Source organism: Nematolebias whitei, chromosome 20, assembly GCF_014905685.2.
Source record: "Nematolebias whitei isolate Nwh7 chromosome 20, NemWhi1, whole genome shotgun sequence".
Lineage (NCBI taxonomy): Eukaryota > Metazoa > Chordata > Actinopteri > Cyprinodontiformes > Rivulidae > Nematolebias > Nematolebias whitei.
The window spans coordinates 35257559-35272542 of record NC_056517.1 but is presented as its reverse complement, the minus strand read 5'-3'; the positions used below and the strand labels follow the sequence as shown (position 1 = coordinate 35272542).

The following is a 14984-nucleotide window of genomic DNA, read 5'->3' as shown; positions in this document are numbered from 1 at the left end:
TTCCTAAAAGATTTTAATCCTTAATTTCCAAGACTATAGTCATACCTACAGTGATAATATAAACATAATCCCTAAAATTATAGATATGTAGATTTTGAGATCTCATATTTTCTTAAATTGCAGAGCCATAACCATAAAGTTTAGACCTATTCTATTACATTTCTATGACAGAGTCATATTTACTGAGATTATGAAGGCACATCTTTGAGATTATAGAAGCATTTAGTCTTTAACTTTAAAAGTATTAATGATTACACGTTTTATGGTTTTATTTCTTGTCACTGCTATATTCCTTTTCCAATCATCAAATATAAATATGGTATAAATGAAATATAAAGTTGACATTTTTTAATAAAAATCCAATCCAAGGTGAAACTTTCAGAAGGCACCACCTTTTATTATTCAAGTTACAGTAAAAACAAGTCATTGTTTCCACGTTTGACCATATTCATTCATTGCACCGCGTTAAAAAAAAAACTTTTTTAAAGCACCTGATAACCTCGGTGGCTGGCATTGGTCCAATTCTCCACAAATTGTGTGTAAACATCAGCTGGAATTATACAGTTTAATTACAAACGTCGCAGAAGTCGAAAATCTGGAGAGCGCAATAAAAAAAAATAATAATTTCATGAGATGATAGTGTTTAAACGTTAAAACTGTTTTAAGGCTTCTAAAGTGTAAAAAGTTGGCTCTGACTTGGAGATCTTTGGTCTTCAGCGTGTAAACACCAACAGACCTGGATTATTTAAAAGGCACTAGAAGGTTGTTTGCACGCTGACGGTGAAAGGATGGAGGTAGCGACTTTAGCTTTTCTGTCATCAGATCTAATCTTCACGCTGAGAGTCGAGGCTCGCTCCAACCACCAGTGGCTCCCGGGGCGCAGCTTTAGTGCGACGTGTTCAAAATGTTGCTACGAGACTTTTCCTTCGTACAGAACAGATCCAGGATCACGGACTGATTATAAGCACAGAGGAAGTTTGGCACCGAATAAGAAAAACAGGTTTCTGTTTGCTCCGATTGCTAAATGTTTCTCGATGACCGTAAAGACGGGCCGGTCCGTCATCTCAACCTGCTTTTCACGACGCTTCTCTGTGCGTATAACTCCAGTCGGTGGTTCTGGTTGTACCCTGATGAGCTTCCTGGCGTCTAACTGTGCACTCGGTCCTCCAGCGCCTTCAGCTCGGCCTCCACCGGAGCGGGCAGATCAGCTCCGACCTGCTGAGTGAAGTAGGCTCTCAGCTCCTTGGCCTCGTTCTGCCAGAACGGTTTGGGGACGTTAAACAGGGCCCCCATATCCACGTTGCCACTGAGGCCTTTAGTGTCGATGGCGCCGTCTTGCGGCACCCAGCCGATGATGCTCTTCTTGGCCGCCTCGTCGTCCCGCTCTCTGCTGCAGCGATTGAAGATCCACTCCAGCACGCGGGCGTTTTCGCCGAAGCCGGGCCAGAGGAAGGCGCCGGTGGACGGGTCCTTTCTGAACCAGTTGACGTGGAAGATCTTGGGCAGATGCGTGGGGGCCTTTCGGCTCTGCATGCTCAGCCAGTGAGCGAGGTAGTCGCCGAAGTTGTAGCCGAAGAACGGCCGCATGGCGAAGGGGTCATGCATGATCACTTTGCCTGGACGGAAAACAAAAAGGAAGCTCGTGGTCAGACCATTCCTCCTATAGCACCTGAACCAAAGGGATCCCGTTTAAGGATTTATACCTTTATGTTCCGCAGCTGCCGTGGCCTCGGACCTCATTGCAGCTCCGACAAACACTCCGTGCTGCCAGTTGAAAGACTCGTAGACCAGAGGAACTCCTGAAAACATCAACGTGTCGTCCTGGTTACTGCACAGCTTTTAAACGTTCTACAAGCAGCTTAAATATCTTCACTTTGGACTTTGGACCACAAACCTTCAGGCCTCCTGCCTCCGAAGATGATGGCGTCAATGGGAACTCCCTCCTCGCTCTCCCATTGGGGGTCAATGATGGGACACTGGGCCGCTGGGGCGCAGAAGCGGGAGTTGGGGTGGGCGCAAGGCGTCGAACTTCCTGTGGACAAACAGGGAACAACAGTTCGGTTTACACTCTGCGTCTTCAGCGTTTGGTAATGTCCTAGAACAAGAATGAACTTTGAGGGGTGCAGGTTGAGGGGGTACCGTCAAAGGTACTGTTCTGGTACCCTCAGCAGTGGGAACCTATTGGTACCCATGTTTGTACATTTTAGAGAGCAGTCTTGCACCTCTGGTGGCTGACCAGTACAAACATGGCTTCAATAGGAGTTTGTATTTTCAGGACATAATCAAGCCTGGACCTTGCAGAGGGAAAACCAACAAGAGACCACAGGTACGTCTTCCAGTCACTGTGTACCACGGTTTTCCAGACCAAGACTCAAGACTTCTTTTAATTTATTCATGCATATACACGTACACACGTTAAAGGCTTACTGCTCCTTGAGGGACAGATCGATTAGCTGTGGCGGCCATCTTGAATTGGGATGATCTCAAATGATAATCAGTTGCTGACCTCAAATATAGACATTGTACCCTAACATTTATCTAGTGCAGGTGTGCCCAAACATTTTCCCTGAGGCCCAAATTTAAAATTTATCAGAGGGTTGCGGGCCAAATGCAATAATACATGAAATGCAAATACTTCTTTAAGTAAAGTCCATTTATTTATTATACAGTTATTTAACCTTCAATTCTGTATAAAGAACATTACAGCACAGGCTGTGTTGGAGGTGGTGGGGGATCTGGGGGTCCTCCCCCAGAGAATTCTGAATAAAATAGATGACATTTCCTGCGTTTTGGTGTATTTTACAACGGTTTATTACAGTAGATTAACATGAAACAAAAGATGTAAACTCATTGAAATCACTGACTGCAAAGCTGCAGCTCTGCAGGTAAGGGGCGTTCACTCCAGGACAAATTGAGGTTGCTGATTGGTCAGTTGCTGACGTGCTGGATTGATTGACAGGTGGCGGGACTCATGCAAAAAAAATAGATTTTACTGGCCCGTTTGAGACGGTTGTCATTTATTCCATATTCAATATTTTGGTGAATCTAAGGTTTGAGAACTGTTTCCTTACAAAATCCTAATGTTTTATTTTTCAGGGGTGCTGAGTTTAAATTTAGGGGGTGCTTGAGCAGCCCCTAAAAGAGGCTAAAATCACTACTGAAGCCAGTTCATATTTATAATTTAGGTTATTCTTAAACACTTTATGTGTGATTTATAAGTGTATTAGTGCAGGATCAAAGGAAACTGTTTCTCAGTGGCAGGAAGCTGTAGGAAGTCTGTCAAAATAAAATACAAATGAGTAAAATTAAATAATTTAATGCACAAAATAGCCACTCCAGCTGTATAGTGCCATTAAGGTAGACATTGGGCTGACTTTCCATTTAACATTAAAGTCAGAATGACTGAGTGTAAACACAATGACACTTCAAAGGAAATTTTAATATATTAATGAGGACAGCTTGTTGGGCCAACTTTGGCCCGAGGGCCCCACGTTGGGCACCCCTGGTCTAGTGGTACCCAGAGTAGGGCTTCTGAAACACCACTTTGAGGGGAATTGAGGAGATCCTCAGAAATCAACATTTATTTTAGAGTTATTCATATCAGCATACTTTTTTACTACGGTATCACACTTTAATTGATTAATAAACATTGTTAGGATGGTTCACCCACCAGATGTTGAGGTCACGTCCACTGCTGGTATTTTTAGGACAGAAGTCCAAATTGGTGTCCTGGGGGACTAAAATGCTTTTTATCCGTACCTTTTGTTTCACTAGATGGCGCTGTACACTCTAACTGTTGAACTCGATGTTCAGAACAAGAAGTCTGTGCTCAGAGAAACTGAAGGTGTTACCTGCTTTCCAGGTTTTGCCGTGCCAGTCTGTGAGTGATATTCCAGAGCTGGGTGCGTCAAGCCCCTCCCACCACACACCGCCGTCACTCGTCTCCCCAACGTTGGTGAACACCGTGTTTCTGGAAATGGTGGCCATGGCGTAAGGGTTGGTTTTGTCCGAGGTGCCCGGAGCGACGCCGAAGAAGCCGTTCTCCGGGTTGATGGCCCTGAGTTTACCTACAGACAGGTGACGTTTAGTACACAAGGGAGGCAAAGCTAACGCGTGCAAGCACTTCGCTCACCTTGGCTGTCAAACTTCATCCACGCGATGTCGTCGCCCACGCACTCCACCTTCCAGCCTGGCAGGGACGGTTTCATCATGGCCAGGTTGGTTTTACCGCAGGCGCTGGGGAAGGCTGCCGCTACGTAACGTTTCACTCCCTGAGGGTTGGTGATTCCCAGGATCTGAGGACAGAAGACACATGAAAGAGACCAAAATGGCTACAGCTCTGACATTTCTCAACACGAGACGATCTTGGTGTTAAATAGGGATGCACGATATTATCGGCACGGTATCGGTATCGGACGATATTTGTGTTAAAGTTAAATATCGGATATCGGCCATTGCATCAAAATAACTCACCGATATAAAAGGCGCTGTTTTAAGACCCACCCCCCCCATATATATATATATATATATATATATATATATATATATATGAAAGGCGCTGTTTTTGTATGACAACCCAGTGACAACTTTTGACATTAAACATAATCCAAGTTGAGGTGTTACATAATTTTCAGCCCCTTTTTAGCATCTGCATTTGTTAGCAGCCAAACTGACAAAGACCATGAGAATAATGTGGTATTTTAATTCCACAGCAGAGAAAGCTATGTAGTCTCTGTAAGCAGGTCTAGGGGGAAAAATATCGGTATTGGTATCGGCCAAATAAGTTTTAACATATCGGCATATCAGATATCGGCAAAAAATCCAATATCGTGCATCTCTACTGTTAAACTCTGACAGGAACGGCAGCAGGGGGAAGCTACAGTATGCTGGACCTGTTATCTGGTTTCTGTTCTCACCAGCATGTGCTCAGCCAGCCAGCCTTCATCCTTGGCGATTCGTGAGGCGATTCGGAGGGCGAAGCACTTCTTCCCGAGGAGCGAGTTTCCTCCATAACCGCTGCCGAAGGACAGAATCTGCCTGGTGTCTGGCAGGTGAGATATCAGGACCTTGTCGGGGTTGCAGGGCCAAGAGTTGACCAGAGGAGCTGATGGGGGGGACAAGAAACGAGAATCAACAAGAAAACTACGCTGAAACTGAGTGACAGTGAAAAACATTAGGTAAAAGCTAAATGTAACAATAGATTAGCTAAAAGCTAAAGGTAACAAAAGTTAGAAACGTTTAAGGTTAAAGCTGTAAACACTAGATTAAAACAGCATAGGGTTAGCCTAAAGCTAAAATTAAGAAAAGGCTAGCTAAAAGCTATAGCAGCAAGCTAAAAACAAGAAAATGTTAGCTTAAAGTTAAAAGTAGCAAAACGTTCAGTAAAGCTAAAGTAGCAAAAACGCTAGCTTAAAACTAAAAGTATCAACATGGTAGCTAAAAGGTAGAAGTAAAAAAAACTAAAGTTAGTGAAAGGCAAGCTAAAAGTGGCAAATGATTTCTTAAAAGCTAAAGTAGAAAAAGGTAGAGAAAAGTAGCTAAAGATTACCTAAAAGTTAAAGTAGCTAAATGTGAGCTAAAAGTAGTAAAAATCAAGCTAAAAATATCAAAATGGAAGCTAGAAGGTAAAAGTAATAAAAGGTAATACTAGCAAAAGGCTAGCTAAAAGCTAAAGTAGCAAACTGTTAGTTAAAATTACAATATATTAGCTAAAAGCAAAAGTGCTGACAGGCTAGCCAAAAGTTGCATAAGAAGAAAAAAAGTTTGCTGAAGCAGATTTTAAACAGAAAATTTTTATGTAACAATTAAAGAGATTTCAATGAATGTGTATGGGCAAAATTATGTAAATAAAGTTAAATAATTTGAAAAGTATAAAAGTAACAAACTCTCCAGAACGAGGTGAACGTTTTGATATACGAACGGCTAAAATAGCACAAAAAGGTAAAAGTAAACAATTGCAGAAAAATCAGGAATCCAATAAAACAAAAGTGACACAGGAACTCAGGCAGAGCTGAAATCTGTACCTTGGAGAGGTAAAGGTCGTCCCACAGAGTGCTGGCAGCGAACAAACTCCACTCCTTCAGATAGCTTCTTCAGAACAGGAGCGCCCATACGCGTCATGATGCCCATACTGGCCACAACGTACGGCGAGTCCGTCACCTGGAGGACGCACAACACGCTGACCACCCTGACCTACAACCTCAGGCGAACCAGAAAACACCACAGCAACTCACCTGGACACCATATTTACTGAGCATGGAGCCGACCGGACCCATGCTGAAGGGAATCACGTACATGGTCCGACCTGGAGGGACAACACGGAGATAAACAAACTTTATGAATCTCCTGCAACCCTGAAGCAACCTGTTCGTAAACTAATTTTGTTTCCAAAAACACAAAGATACGCATAACGTGACGCACAGTGCTGCAGCTGTTTCCATGCTGATCCACGGAACAATGTCGACGTGTGGAAAACGAGCTAAATGACGCCTGCAGTGCTGCTTAGTGCACGTAAAACCCCACCAAGTGAGAAGTCCTGAGATCTAAAGACAAGCGCTGACACCATAAGTAGGCCTGTCACGATAAACAATAAATCAATTAATCGCGCGATAAATTAAAATTATCGACCTAGTTTTCATTTATCAGTTTCATCGTCGTGTCGCTCTCTTTCTACTGAAGACACTGGACGACAAAACTCCGGTGCTCTTCACTGACCCCTCCCTTTCTCTTTAAAATCGATTTTAACCGTCCAAAATCGTGTTTTTGGATCATTAAAAGCAGCTGAGAAGCTAAGTTACGAGCTAAGCTAACATGCCAACCTCGGGAAAAAACTTTGTCTTGTCGAAGCTCCAAAATTCACGGTTGAAACCCGTGCCTTCGTGTAAAAAGTTGTTTTTCTCTGCAAAAAGAAGCTGAGAACTTGTTCACTGATGCTAAAAAGCTCAAACCACACCGAGTGTCCACCATTTTGAGAATTGAAAAAAAGGGAAGGAGACACAGCCCATGTCACGTCAAGGGGCCTCCCTCCCATTTTCTTAAAGAGACACGCTGCTTGCTCCCTCACTATCCATCCTTCAGTTCAAATGGTTTTATACTGCCATCAGGTGGTTGAAAAAAGATACCACTCACAAATTAACCAACATTTCTTTTTAAAATTGACAATAATAACTAATTATTGTCAAATTTCAAACAATATTATCGTTTATCGCAATAATTTCTGAGACAATTAATCGCCCAGCAAGATTCGTTATCGTGACAGGCCTAATAATAAGTTACGACTCTTGTCACTTTGACGGGTCAAGACCCATCAATGGTTCCAGATACCCATGATGGCTGTGATCAAATTCCTGCGACAAAACAGCTCAACCCTGCAGCTCATGTAAAGAAACTGAAAACCTCCAAGAACATTTCAAGACATTTAAAGCTCCCTTGTGTTGTTTGTAAACTGTCGCCCACAGTTGCAGCCAGGTGGGACAGGGTTAGCTTTTATAAAACACTGAACAGTCTGAACGTTGGTGTTTTGGCTGCCAATGTTTCCATCCAGATCCAACAAAAAGTCAGAGTTATGGTTTATCCACTAAAGGGTTGTCTAATAAATTGTGTTTGGATAGCGCTAAATAAGGTTTTTTTTTTTTTTTTAATTCATCCAGCAAAAACAGAACATTGATAACAGAAACAACAGCAAAATAAAAGCGCTAAATAAAGTTCTGACCTGCCTCGATGTGCACGTTTTGCCTCAAATCACCGTCGGAGGTGGTCTGGACCCGTTTAGTCTGTATACGCTTGGTAGTCTGAACACAATCTGTCCAGAGTCAAGCTCTAGTACTGACCTCAGAGTTAATACATGGACGTCTCGGAGTAAAAAATTATTTATGTCAGCTGCTGGCTGATTAAAGATAATTAAACAGAAATCTTGGGAAATAATTTGAACATCCTTCTTAATATAAAAATCCATTTTGTCTGTACTTTATGACTCAGAGTAGATAAATGTTGTATGGGTGAGTTCCTCTTTGGTTTAATGTTTGTTCTGGATGTTTTTGGACCCGCTGTGGTCACCGTAAACTATAATGTCCATGTTAATCCGAGAACAAGAGTCTGAGCAGCGTTACGTCTCATTATATTCACCTAGTTCAACACAGCACTCCGTGGAGTTGTAAGGGTTTGTGCTGAGACAGAATTAGGTACCGTATTTTTCGGCCTATAAGTCGCAGTTTTTTGCATAATTTGCATGACCTGCGACTTATTTATGGATTTTTTTCTCATATTTATAAACCAATTTTTGGCGGAGATATGACCGTTTTCATTCCTTCTGACTGAAAATATTGAACACTACCATTTTCCGCCGCTAGATGGCACTCAAGTTGTATGGCATGCCGTTGTGTCATATAATAGGTAAAAAGTGGCTATTAATGACACAATCGGCATGCCATACACTGTCACCTTTGTTCTGCTTGCTTGGAGCAACCGTCAAATCATCTTTCTATTGTTGCAGCTTCAATTCCTGCAGCTGATTCTGTTCACTGGTCGGAAAACCTACAAGTTTTTGACAAACTGAACTTCTTGTCCAGAGAAGAGCTTTAACTTTTAAGACAGCTGCAGCTCTGGACTACGTGGCATCGCTGAAGGGTGTAAATCTTAAACAAACGCACATCGGAAAAACGGATTGTGGTTAAACTGGTTCAAAAATGTTTAATCACAAGCAGCAATGAAACGCGGCTTCTTTAATTAAAAAAAAAGGCCGTAGTGCAAAATTTATGAAGTGAAGAATCACTTCACGGGACAGATTGTCTTTACGCAAATGTCCAGGGTAGTTTATTGTTGTCTGAACCTCAACTGTGTTCGTTGTTTTAAACAGGTCTCTCTTGAAAATGAGTCCTCGTGACTCAACGACACCAACCTGTATAAGTAAAGGTTGAATGAATGAAAGTTACAGCTAACAGTGTCTGATAAGAGGAGGGCAGGTACACGCTTAAGGCAACAAAAGAAGAACACGTTCCTTCTTTTTGTCAAACCTACCTGACATGCAGCCGGGGAAGCGATCCTGTCTGGCTCGTTGCCAATCCGACTCGCTCATCCAGTTACCCAGCTGGCTCTTCGCCCCGTCAGCTGGGATGGGGATTGTGTCTCTCTGGTTCTTGGTTACAATCACAGTTTTGCTCTCCACTCGGGCCACGTCCTTTGGGTCTGTGCGTGCCAACCAGCTGCCAAAAACAAAAAAGAAGAATCAATCGCAGATAGACTTCATGGGCGAATGATGTGCGCCTGCTGTTGCAAGGTTCTTACCAGTTCTCGTATTTGGGAAGCCTCTTGATCATTCCGTCCCTCTCTAGACCGGCGAGGATGTTGGTCGTTTCATCCGGAGTCCCAGTCACCACGTGGACGTTGGTGGGTTTACACTCATCCACCGCTCCCTTCACAAAGTCAGCCACCGCCGGCGGAAGTGAGGGGATAGAGGCCAGGGATCGGACCCCGACACTTGTCCCAACACATCCTTGCCTGAACAAAAAAAGGACAACGTGAAGAGTCTTCAATCTTTTACAGGAGGAAATAAGAGGATAGAGGATATACAGTATGCTTTGAAATCAAGTCCAAGATATTAGTTAACTTATGGAATACAACCGGGCATGCCATGCACAAATCGAAAGTTTCACCGTGACTTCTGGGCTTAAACAGAGACAGTCTTTTGTTTGTTAACAGGAAAATAGTCACCAGCGAGACGTTGCAATGTTTACTGGCTACACACAAGCCTACGTGCGTTTGTGTTTGAGTTCCCTGCCTGTTGACAGCAATTATCCTGCCAAACAAACTAAAATGTTTTTTATCTACTGTGGAAAATGCTTTGAAATCCTGATTTCCACACAAGACGCCATTATACAGTATAAACTTTAAGAAGTGTCCAGTTCGACAGGCAGTACAAGTCAGACTTGTTCACTTTGATTGATGCCTCAAAGTCCGACGCCATGGTTGAGTCACGTGGTTCCCAACAGGAACCACTGTACAAACATCACGTACTTTATGCAGATACACACATATTCCTGGTCTGATTGTGCAAAGTGATTAGACTGACAGTGACAAAGTGTGAATCTTGACATGTGTGAAGGCAAAGAGCTGGGAACGGTTCAGGGTCCAAACCTCCCCTGAACTTCTATCTTTGACCCTTGTTTAACCATTGATGTCATTGAGTCATTAATTATCAACCCGTTTGGCCGAGACTGAGCAGGTGGTCAATAGGAGCCAGAAAGGGAGTCTTGTTTTCTTGACGCTAAACCGAATGAAGCAGTTGTACCTCAGATTATAAGAAACATGGCGTGAAATTGGTAAACTAGTCCCTCACTGCGGGCGATAAATTACCGGTGCATACAGCATTCGTGGGTGCCGAAAATGCCTGAGGGTTCTCATTTTCCTTGAATCAGAATCAGAATAAGCTTTATTATCATTGCACCGAGATACAACGAGAACATGTACGTACAGTCGTCCGGAAGATGGACGTAGTGCACGAAGCTGCTGCTATAAGCGCGGCCCTCTTATCCTTATTCAGAATAATACCTTCAGATAGGAATGGGGTGCATGGCTTTACACTTGTGTCAAACTTGATCTCAGAATAGTCACAGAGTAGTTGTTGTGAGTCTCTGGAACTATTTACTTGCCAATATTTGAGCAGCACGATGGTTTAGTGGTTAGCACTGTCTCCTCACAGCAAGAAGGTACTGGGTTCAATACCCGGTTGGGACCTGGGGATTGAGTGGAGTTTAGATGTTCCCTATGCATTTGCGTGGGTTTTCTCTGGATACACTGGTTTCCTCCCACAGTCCAAAAACAAGCGTGTTAAGCCGCCCGCAGGCCTTTGCAAAAGAAACCTGTGATCCCAGTGGGATTTTCCTGTAAATAAGGATTAATAAATAAATTAAGTGTAGCAAACTCTACATATTTGTGCTATATTTGCTGGGAATTGTTATTCCAAGTGAAAATGTGTCTTTTGTCACAATTTTGCATCACTAACTAGTCCCCAAGTAGAAATGCACCAATGTTAATACACCTTTGGGTATTATCCAATACTGTGTGCATGTACCAGTACTTGTAAAAAATGTTCTGATACTACAGTACGGGCACCACTTTAAGGTAGCGTGACGTTCATCCCTCAGTTGAGCAGTCAGGTGAGAAAAGCCATGTCATCTATGTGGAGATAGTTTTTTTTAGTTGGCTGTCCTGACCACACTCCTTGGCAGTAATGTGCCATGTGTTTTGCTACTCTCCAATAAAACCACCATAGAAGAAGTCATTTTGAGATATTTCAAAAGTGACTGAGCGGAAGATGGTCCTAGGAAAATACAGATGTGAGCCTGAGCATCCCAACACTCTTACAGCTCCGTCCTGGCAAGACAATGATCACATTTAAGGTGAAAAATGAAAAAGGAATCCACCAGTATAGTCGAGCGGCATGTCAGCGAGTCAACCGCCACCATCAATTTACACCATTGTGATGAGAGGGAACACAATGAGGAGTGGATATGACCAAAACTGACTAGTTATCAGGATCTTCCATCCTGGTTTACAATCACAGTGACAGCCCATCAGGTCTCTGAGGGCAGTGTGGTGTCAGCATGTTGATGAAAAAGGGGCCCACGACGTGGCTTAGTCATCGACTGACCACTCTAGCTCTGTGCCTAGACTACAACAAGACTGTAGGAACAATCTACAGGTGTGACACCTGGACAAGAATCATTTAACCATTTATAGCTAGTAATAAAATAATAGCAGCACCACGATTAACACAGAAGGAGGTATTCCAACTTTGTTGTACTTGTAATCCTAATAGGTCACGTAGAGCCTTTAAGGGTCGGCACCTTGGGTGTAGCAGGTCTTAATACCAGAATTTGTGATTAAAATGTGAAATTTCTCCCTGAAAGTGCAGATAATGATAAACTCGAGCAGCGTTTGAGTCTTTGACTGTGCTGACAGCTGACGTCAACCTGCCAACGCTCAGACAATAAAAACGCTGACACCACGATGTTCAGTGTGTCCTGTTACTTTGTGGTCACCATGTTCCTTCAGCATGTACTTAGAGGACTTACCTTTGGACCTCATACAGGTGAGGCTGATACAAATATCAGTTTTGCTGATATTTGGTCATAAACTATATCCCTGCGACAGCTGTTGAAGCAGGACTCAAGATTTAACCTCTGAACAGAGACTCCAGGGGGATTTTAGATGAACCAGGCCCTTCAGTCAGATCTGAGGGTCTGGACCCTGTTTCACCCCACGCTATAAATCAGTTACACACATTAATCCTGTCATGCAGCCAATTACAGCAACCAGCAGGAGGGTGCTGAGCATTATCATCTCTGACTGGGATCAAGGGAGGAGGTCACCAGGAAAGGTTTCTAATTTAATTAGCAGGAGCTAAAAGTTGGCTGATTTTTCTGCAGAAGCATCTTATGGAAGGCTAGTGGAGCTAAAGGAGCAGCCTTTTCTTTAAAGTGAGCGTTTAAATCTTTTGAAGCGGGGCTCTGTGGAAAGGTTATATCAATTACTATCTTACCTGTTGTAGATAAGTCTTTAAACAACTTCTGTTTGGAAAACAAGTTAACTCAAGCTAACAACAAGACATTTATACACACCCAAAGGGTGCTTGATTTTTATATTTTTACACACTTTACACAGCACTTCTTTATATTCTCATTCATGTACCAGTAGGCATTTCCATGAAGGGGAGGGGTTACAGTGCCTTGCCCAAGGAGATTTCGGCATGGTGTATGGGACTGGGGATTGAACCCCCGACCCTCCAATAAGAGGAAAAATACCCACTGAGTCAAGACGACCCAGTAGCTTTCTTGATCGTACAGAAAATCTGACAGGGATCCGGAAAGTTAAGTCTGAACACGAACAGCCTCCCCATAGGATGGTGCAAGTATAAGTTTTAAGTCCCGCCCCTTTTACAAGAACAAACAGGGCAAAAGTAGGCGGGGCTTAAAGCCCCACAGCTCTTCTGCTCAGACTCTGGTTCCAAAAACACCCAACGTGATGTTGTGCCTTACATTTTGAACAGGAGGAGGTTTCATCCATGGTATTTTTATGTTGACGTGCCATTTTAACTCAACTTAAATCTCAAAGACATCAAAACGATTCATGCACACACTTTATAAACGTTTACAACAACAATTTCACACTACAGTTATTCCAGCAGAAGTATTAATATTCCCAGCTGAGCCTTCGATTGACCTCTTAACCAGTCATCACTTGATGTTGCAGAGCCAGTGCAGACCAAGCCAGGACTTCCTGTTTCCAACCAGTGTCTTGTGGGTAGTGTAGTTTAAAAGCGCAGTGGATGACAATTTAGAAGTACCGCAATTGATCCTCAATTTTAAAAGATTTGAACTGCTGCTTTAAAGAGAAGCAGTTTCTTTTCAGATCTGATGACCTTTACTCCAGATTTTCCTCGAAGCCACCCATCCACACCCTACACCACCCCCCCCCCCACTCCTTCCATTACTGGAAAACTCAAGAATGCTGCTTGATTTCACGTACACCACCCCAAGAAACCCTCTCAGCTGCGTTCTCATCACCAGAACGTTAAAGAGCACTCAGGTAACTCCAGGAGGAGAAAGCTTGGCTGGAAACACCTCCTGGATGACAAACCAATCCTCGCTCGTCACACACTCCCCTCCTTTCCTCCACCCTGACAGACCCAGATGTCTAGGCCGGCCGGAGAACATCATGCACGTTTCATTATTAGTCCCGGTGCTGTGAGTACAGAACACACTCCAGGACGTGACGGTTGCACTGCCCGACAGTCCCTCAGGCAGAAACACTCAGTCAGGGTGACGGCACACAACATGCTCTGTTCAAAATAAAGCAGATTTAACTGGACGCTCACTTTGACTCCCGGCTTCCTGATGTGGCCTCATCAAAGACTTGGGGGTGAAGGATACACACTGCTCTTATGCATCATCAAATATAGAAAACTGGGGGAAAAAGTTTTCCCTGAAGGTCTTTACTCTTAAAAAAAACAACATAAATTTAAAATAAAGCACAAACTATGAGAAATCTTGCTCTTTTTTTTTATGCACGAACTTTACTTTAAAAAGGCAAATAAAAGTAAAATGGACAATTACTCACCTTCGTATGACTCCTAATAAAAGGCACGACATCTTTGGCGCAAAACTTCAATAATTAACTTAAAAATGAGGAGGTAAAGAAAAGTGGAAAAGGCGATCAGCAGCAGCTAAAGGTCTCCACAGCTCATATCGGTGTCTCTGACAGGACCTGGCACTTTGCTCAACACCTGGATGCTGGTCCTGGTCCTGATCCGCGACCCTAGATGGACTGATGAGTCCCGGAAGCCCACGCGCCGCTTATAAAAGAAAAGAAAAGTGATCAAAGGGTCCGAAATGACAAGGGGGCGGAGCTTCAGCTTTAGAGTTCACACGTGCTGCAGTTTGACTCGTGCCCAGTTTGAGTCCATGTGTCCTCTCCGAGGGACAGCTCGTGTGTCCCGGTCCTGGATGATGCAAGTCTCCACAGTTCCTGCAGCGCGCGCCGTGCGTAAAGTCACGCACGGAACCAACCCGGAAGTAGGAGCCAGCAGGGAGACAAAAAGCTGCTGTTACATAACTATAAAGAACGCGATGTAACTCTGTCATTACATTAACTTCACTTTAAAAAGTATTGAGGTTTTACTTTTTAAACAATGCAGCGCGAGAGTGAAAGTAAAAAACTTTTTCTTTATTTTCTGTGTTTTTTTTTTTTACTGTTTCCAGTGCCACATTTTCTTTAACACTAAGCAGCAGACATGACCTTGACACGGTTTGTTTTTACACAAATAGGCCTACTCATTTATTTTGGTCGTTTTTAAGTTGTTTCATTTGGTTGTACGGAGCTCAGGGAGTGCCATAAAAGATAATTTACAGTTAAAATAAAACAACAAAAGGAGATTTGCTGATTTAACTTTATTTAGGAACAGCCAACATAAAAATACTTTTTAAAAT

At 43.1% G+C, this 14984-nt stretch overlaps 1 protein-coding gene across 2 annotated transcripts; it reads right to left on the bottom strand.

The window, feature by feature from the left end:
• Positions 1–370: 370 nt before the first annotated feature.
• On the bottom strand, positions 371–14520 carry pck2 (phosphoenolpyruvate carboxykinase 2 (mitochondrial)). 2 transcript variants are annotated; one of them, XM_037694243.1, is made up of 11 exons: positions 14116–14520; positions 9283–9495; positions 9016–9200; positions 6234–6304; positions 6024–6159; positions 4917–5104; positions 4133–4295; positions 3852–4067; positions 1895–2032; positions 1704–1799; positions 371–1616 (listed from the first exon to the last, which is right to left on the bottom strand). In XM_037694243.1, exons 1-11 carry the CDS (start codon positions 14145–14147, stop codon positions 1147–1149), a joined length of 1908 nt encoding a protein of 635 aa, XP_037550171.1. In that variant the 5' UTR covers positions 14148–14520; the 3' UTR covers positions 371–1146. The 2 variants fall into 2 exon arrangements, with proteins under 2 accessions (XP_037550171.1, XP_037550172.1); XM_037694244.1 differs by lacking the exon at positions 14116–14520 and adding an exon at positions 13874–13894.
• Positions 14521–14984: the final 464 nt, after the last annotated feature.

Excerpts from the sequence above, each read along its gene's own strand:
- pck2 (XM_037694243.1), bottom strand. The coding sequence starts at position 14,147 with ATGTCGTGCCTTTTATTAGGAGTCATACGAAG. Across the intron at positions 9,201-9,282 it reads CTTCCCAAATACGAGAACTG|CTGGTTGGCACGCACAGACC; the intron begins GTAAGAACCTTG and ends TGTTTTTGGCAG. Across the intron at positions 1,617-1,703 it reads GGCAGCTGCGGAACATAAAG|GCAAAGTGATCATGCATGAC; the intron begins GTATAAATCCTT and ends TTTTCCGTCCAG.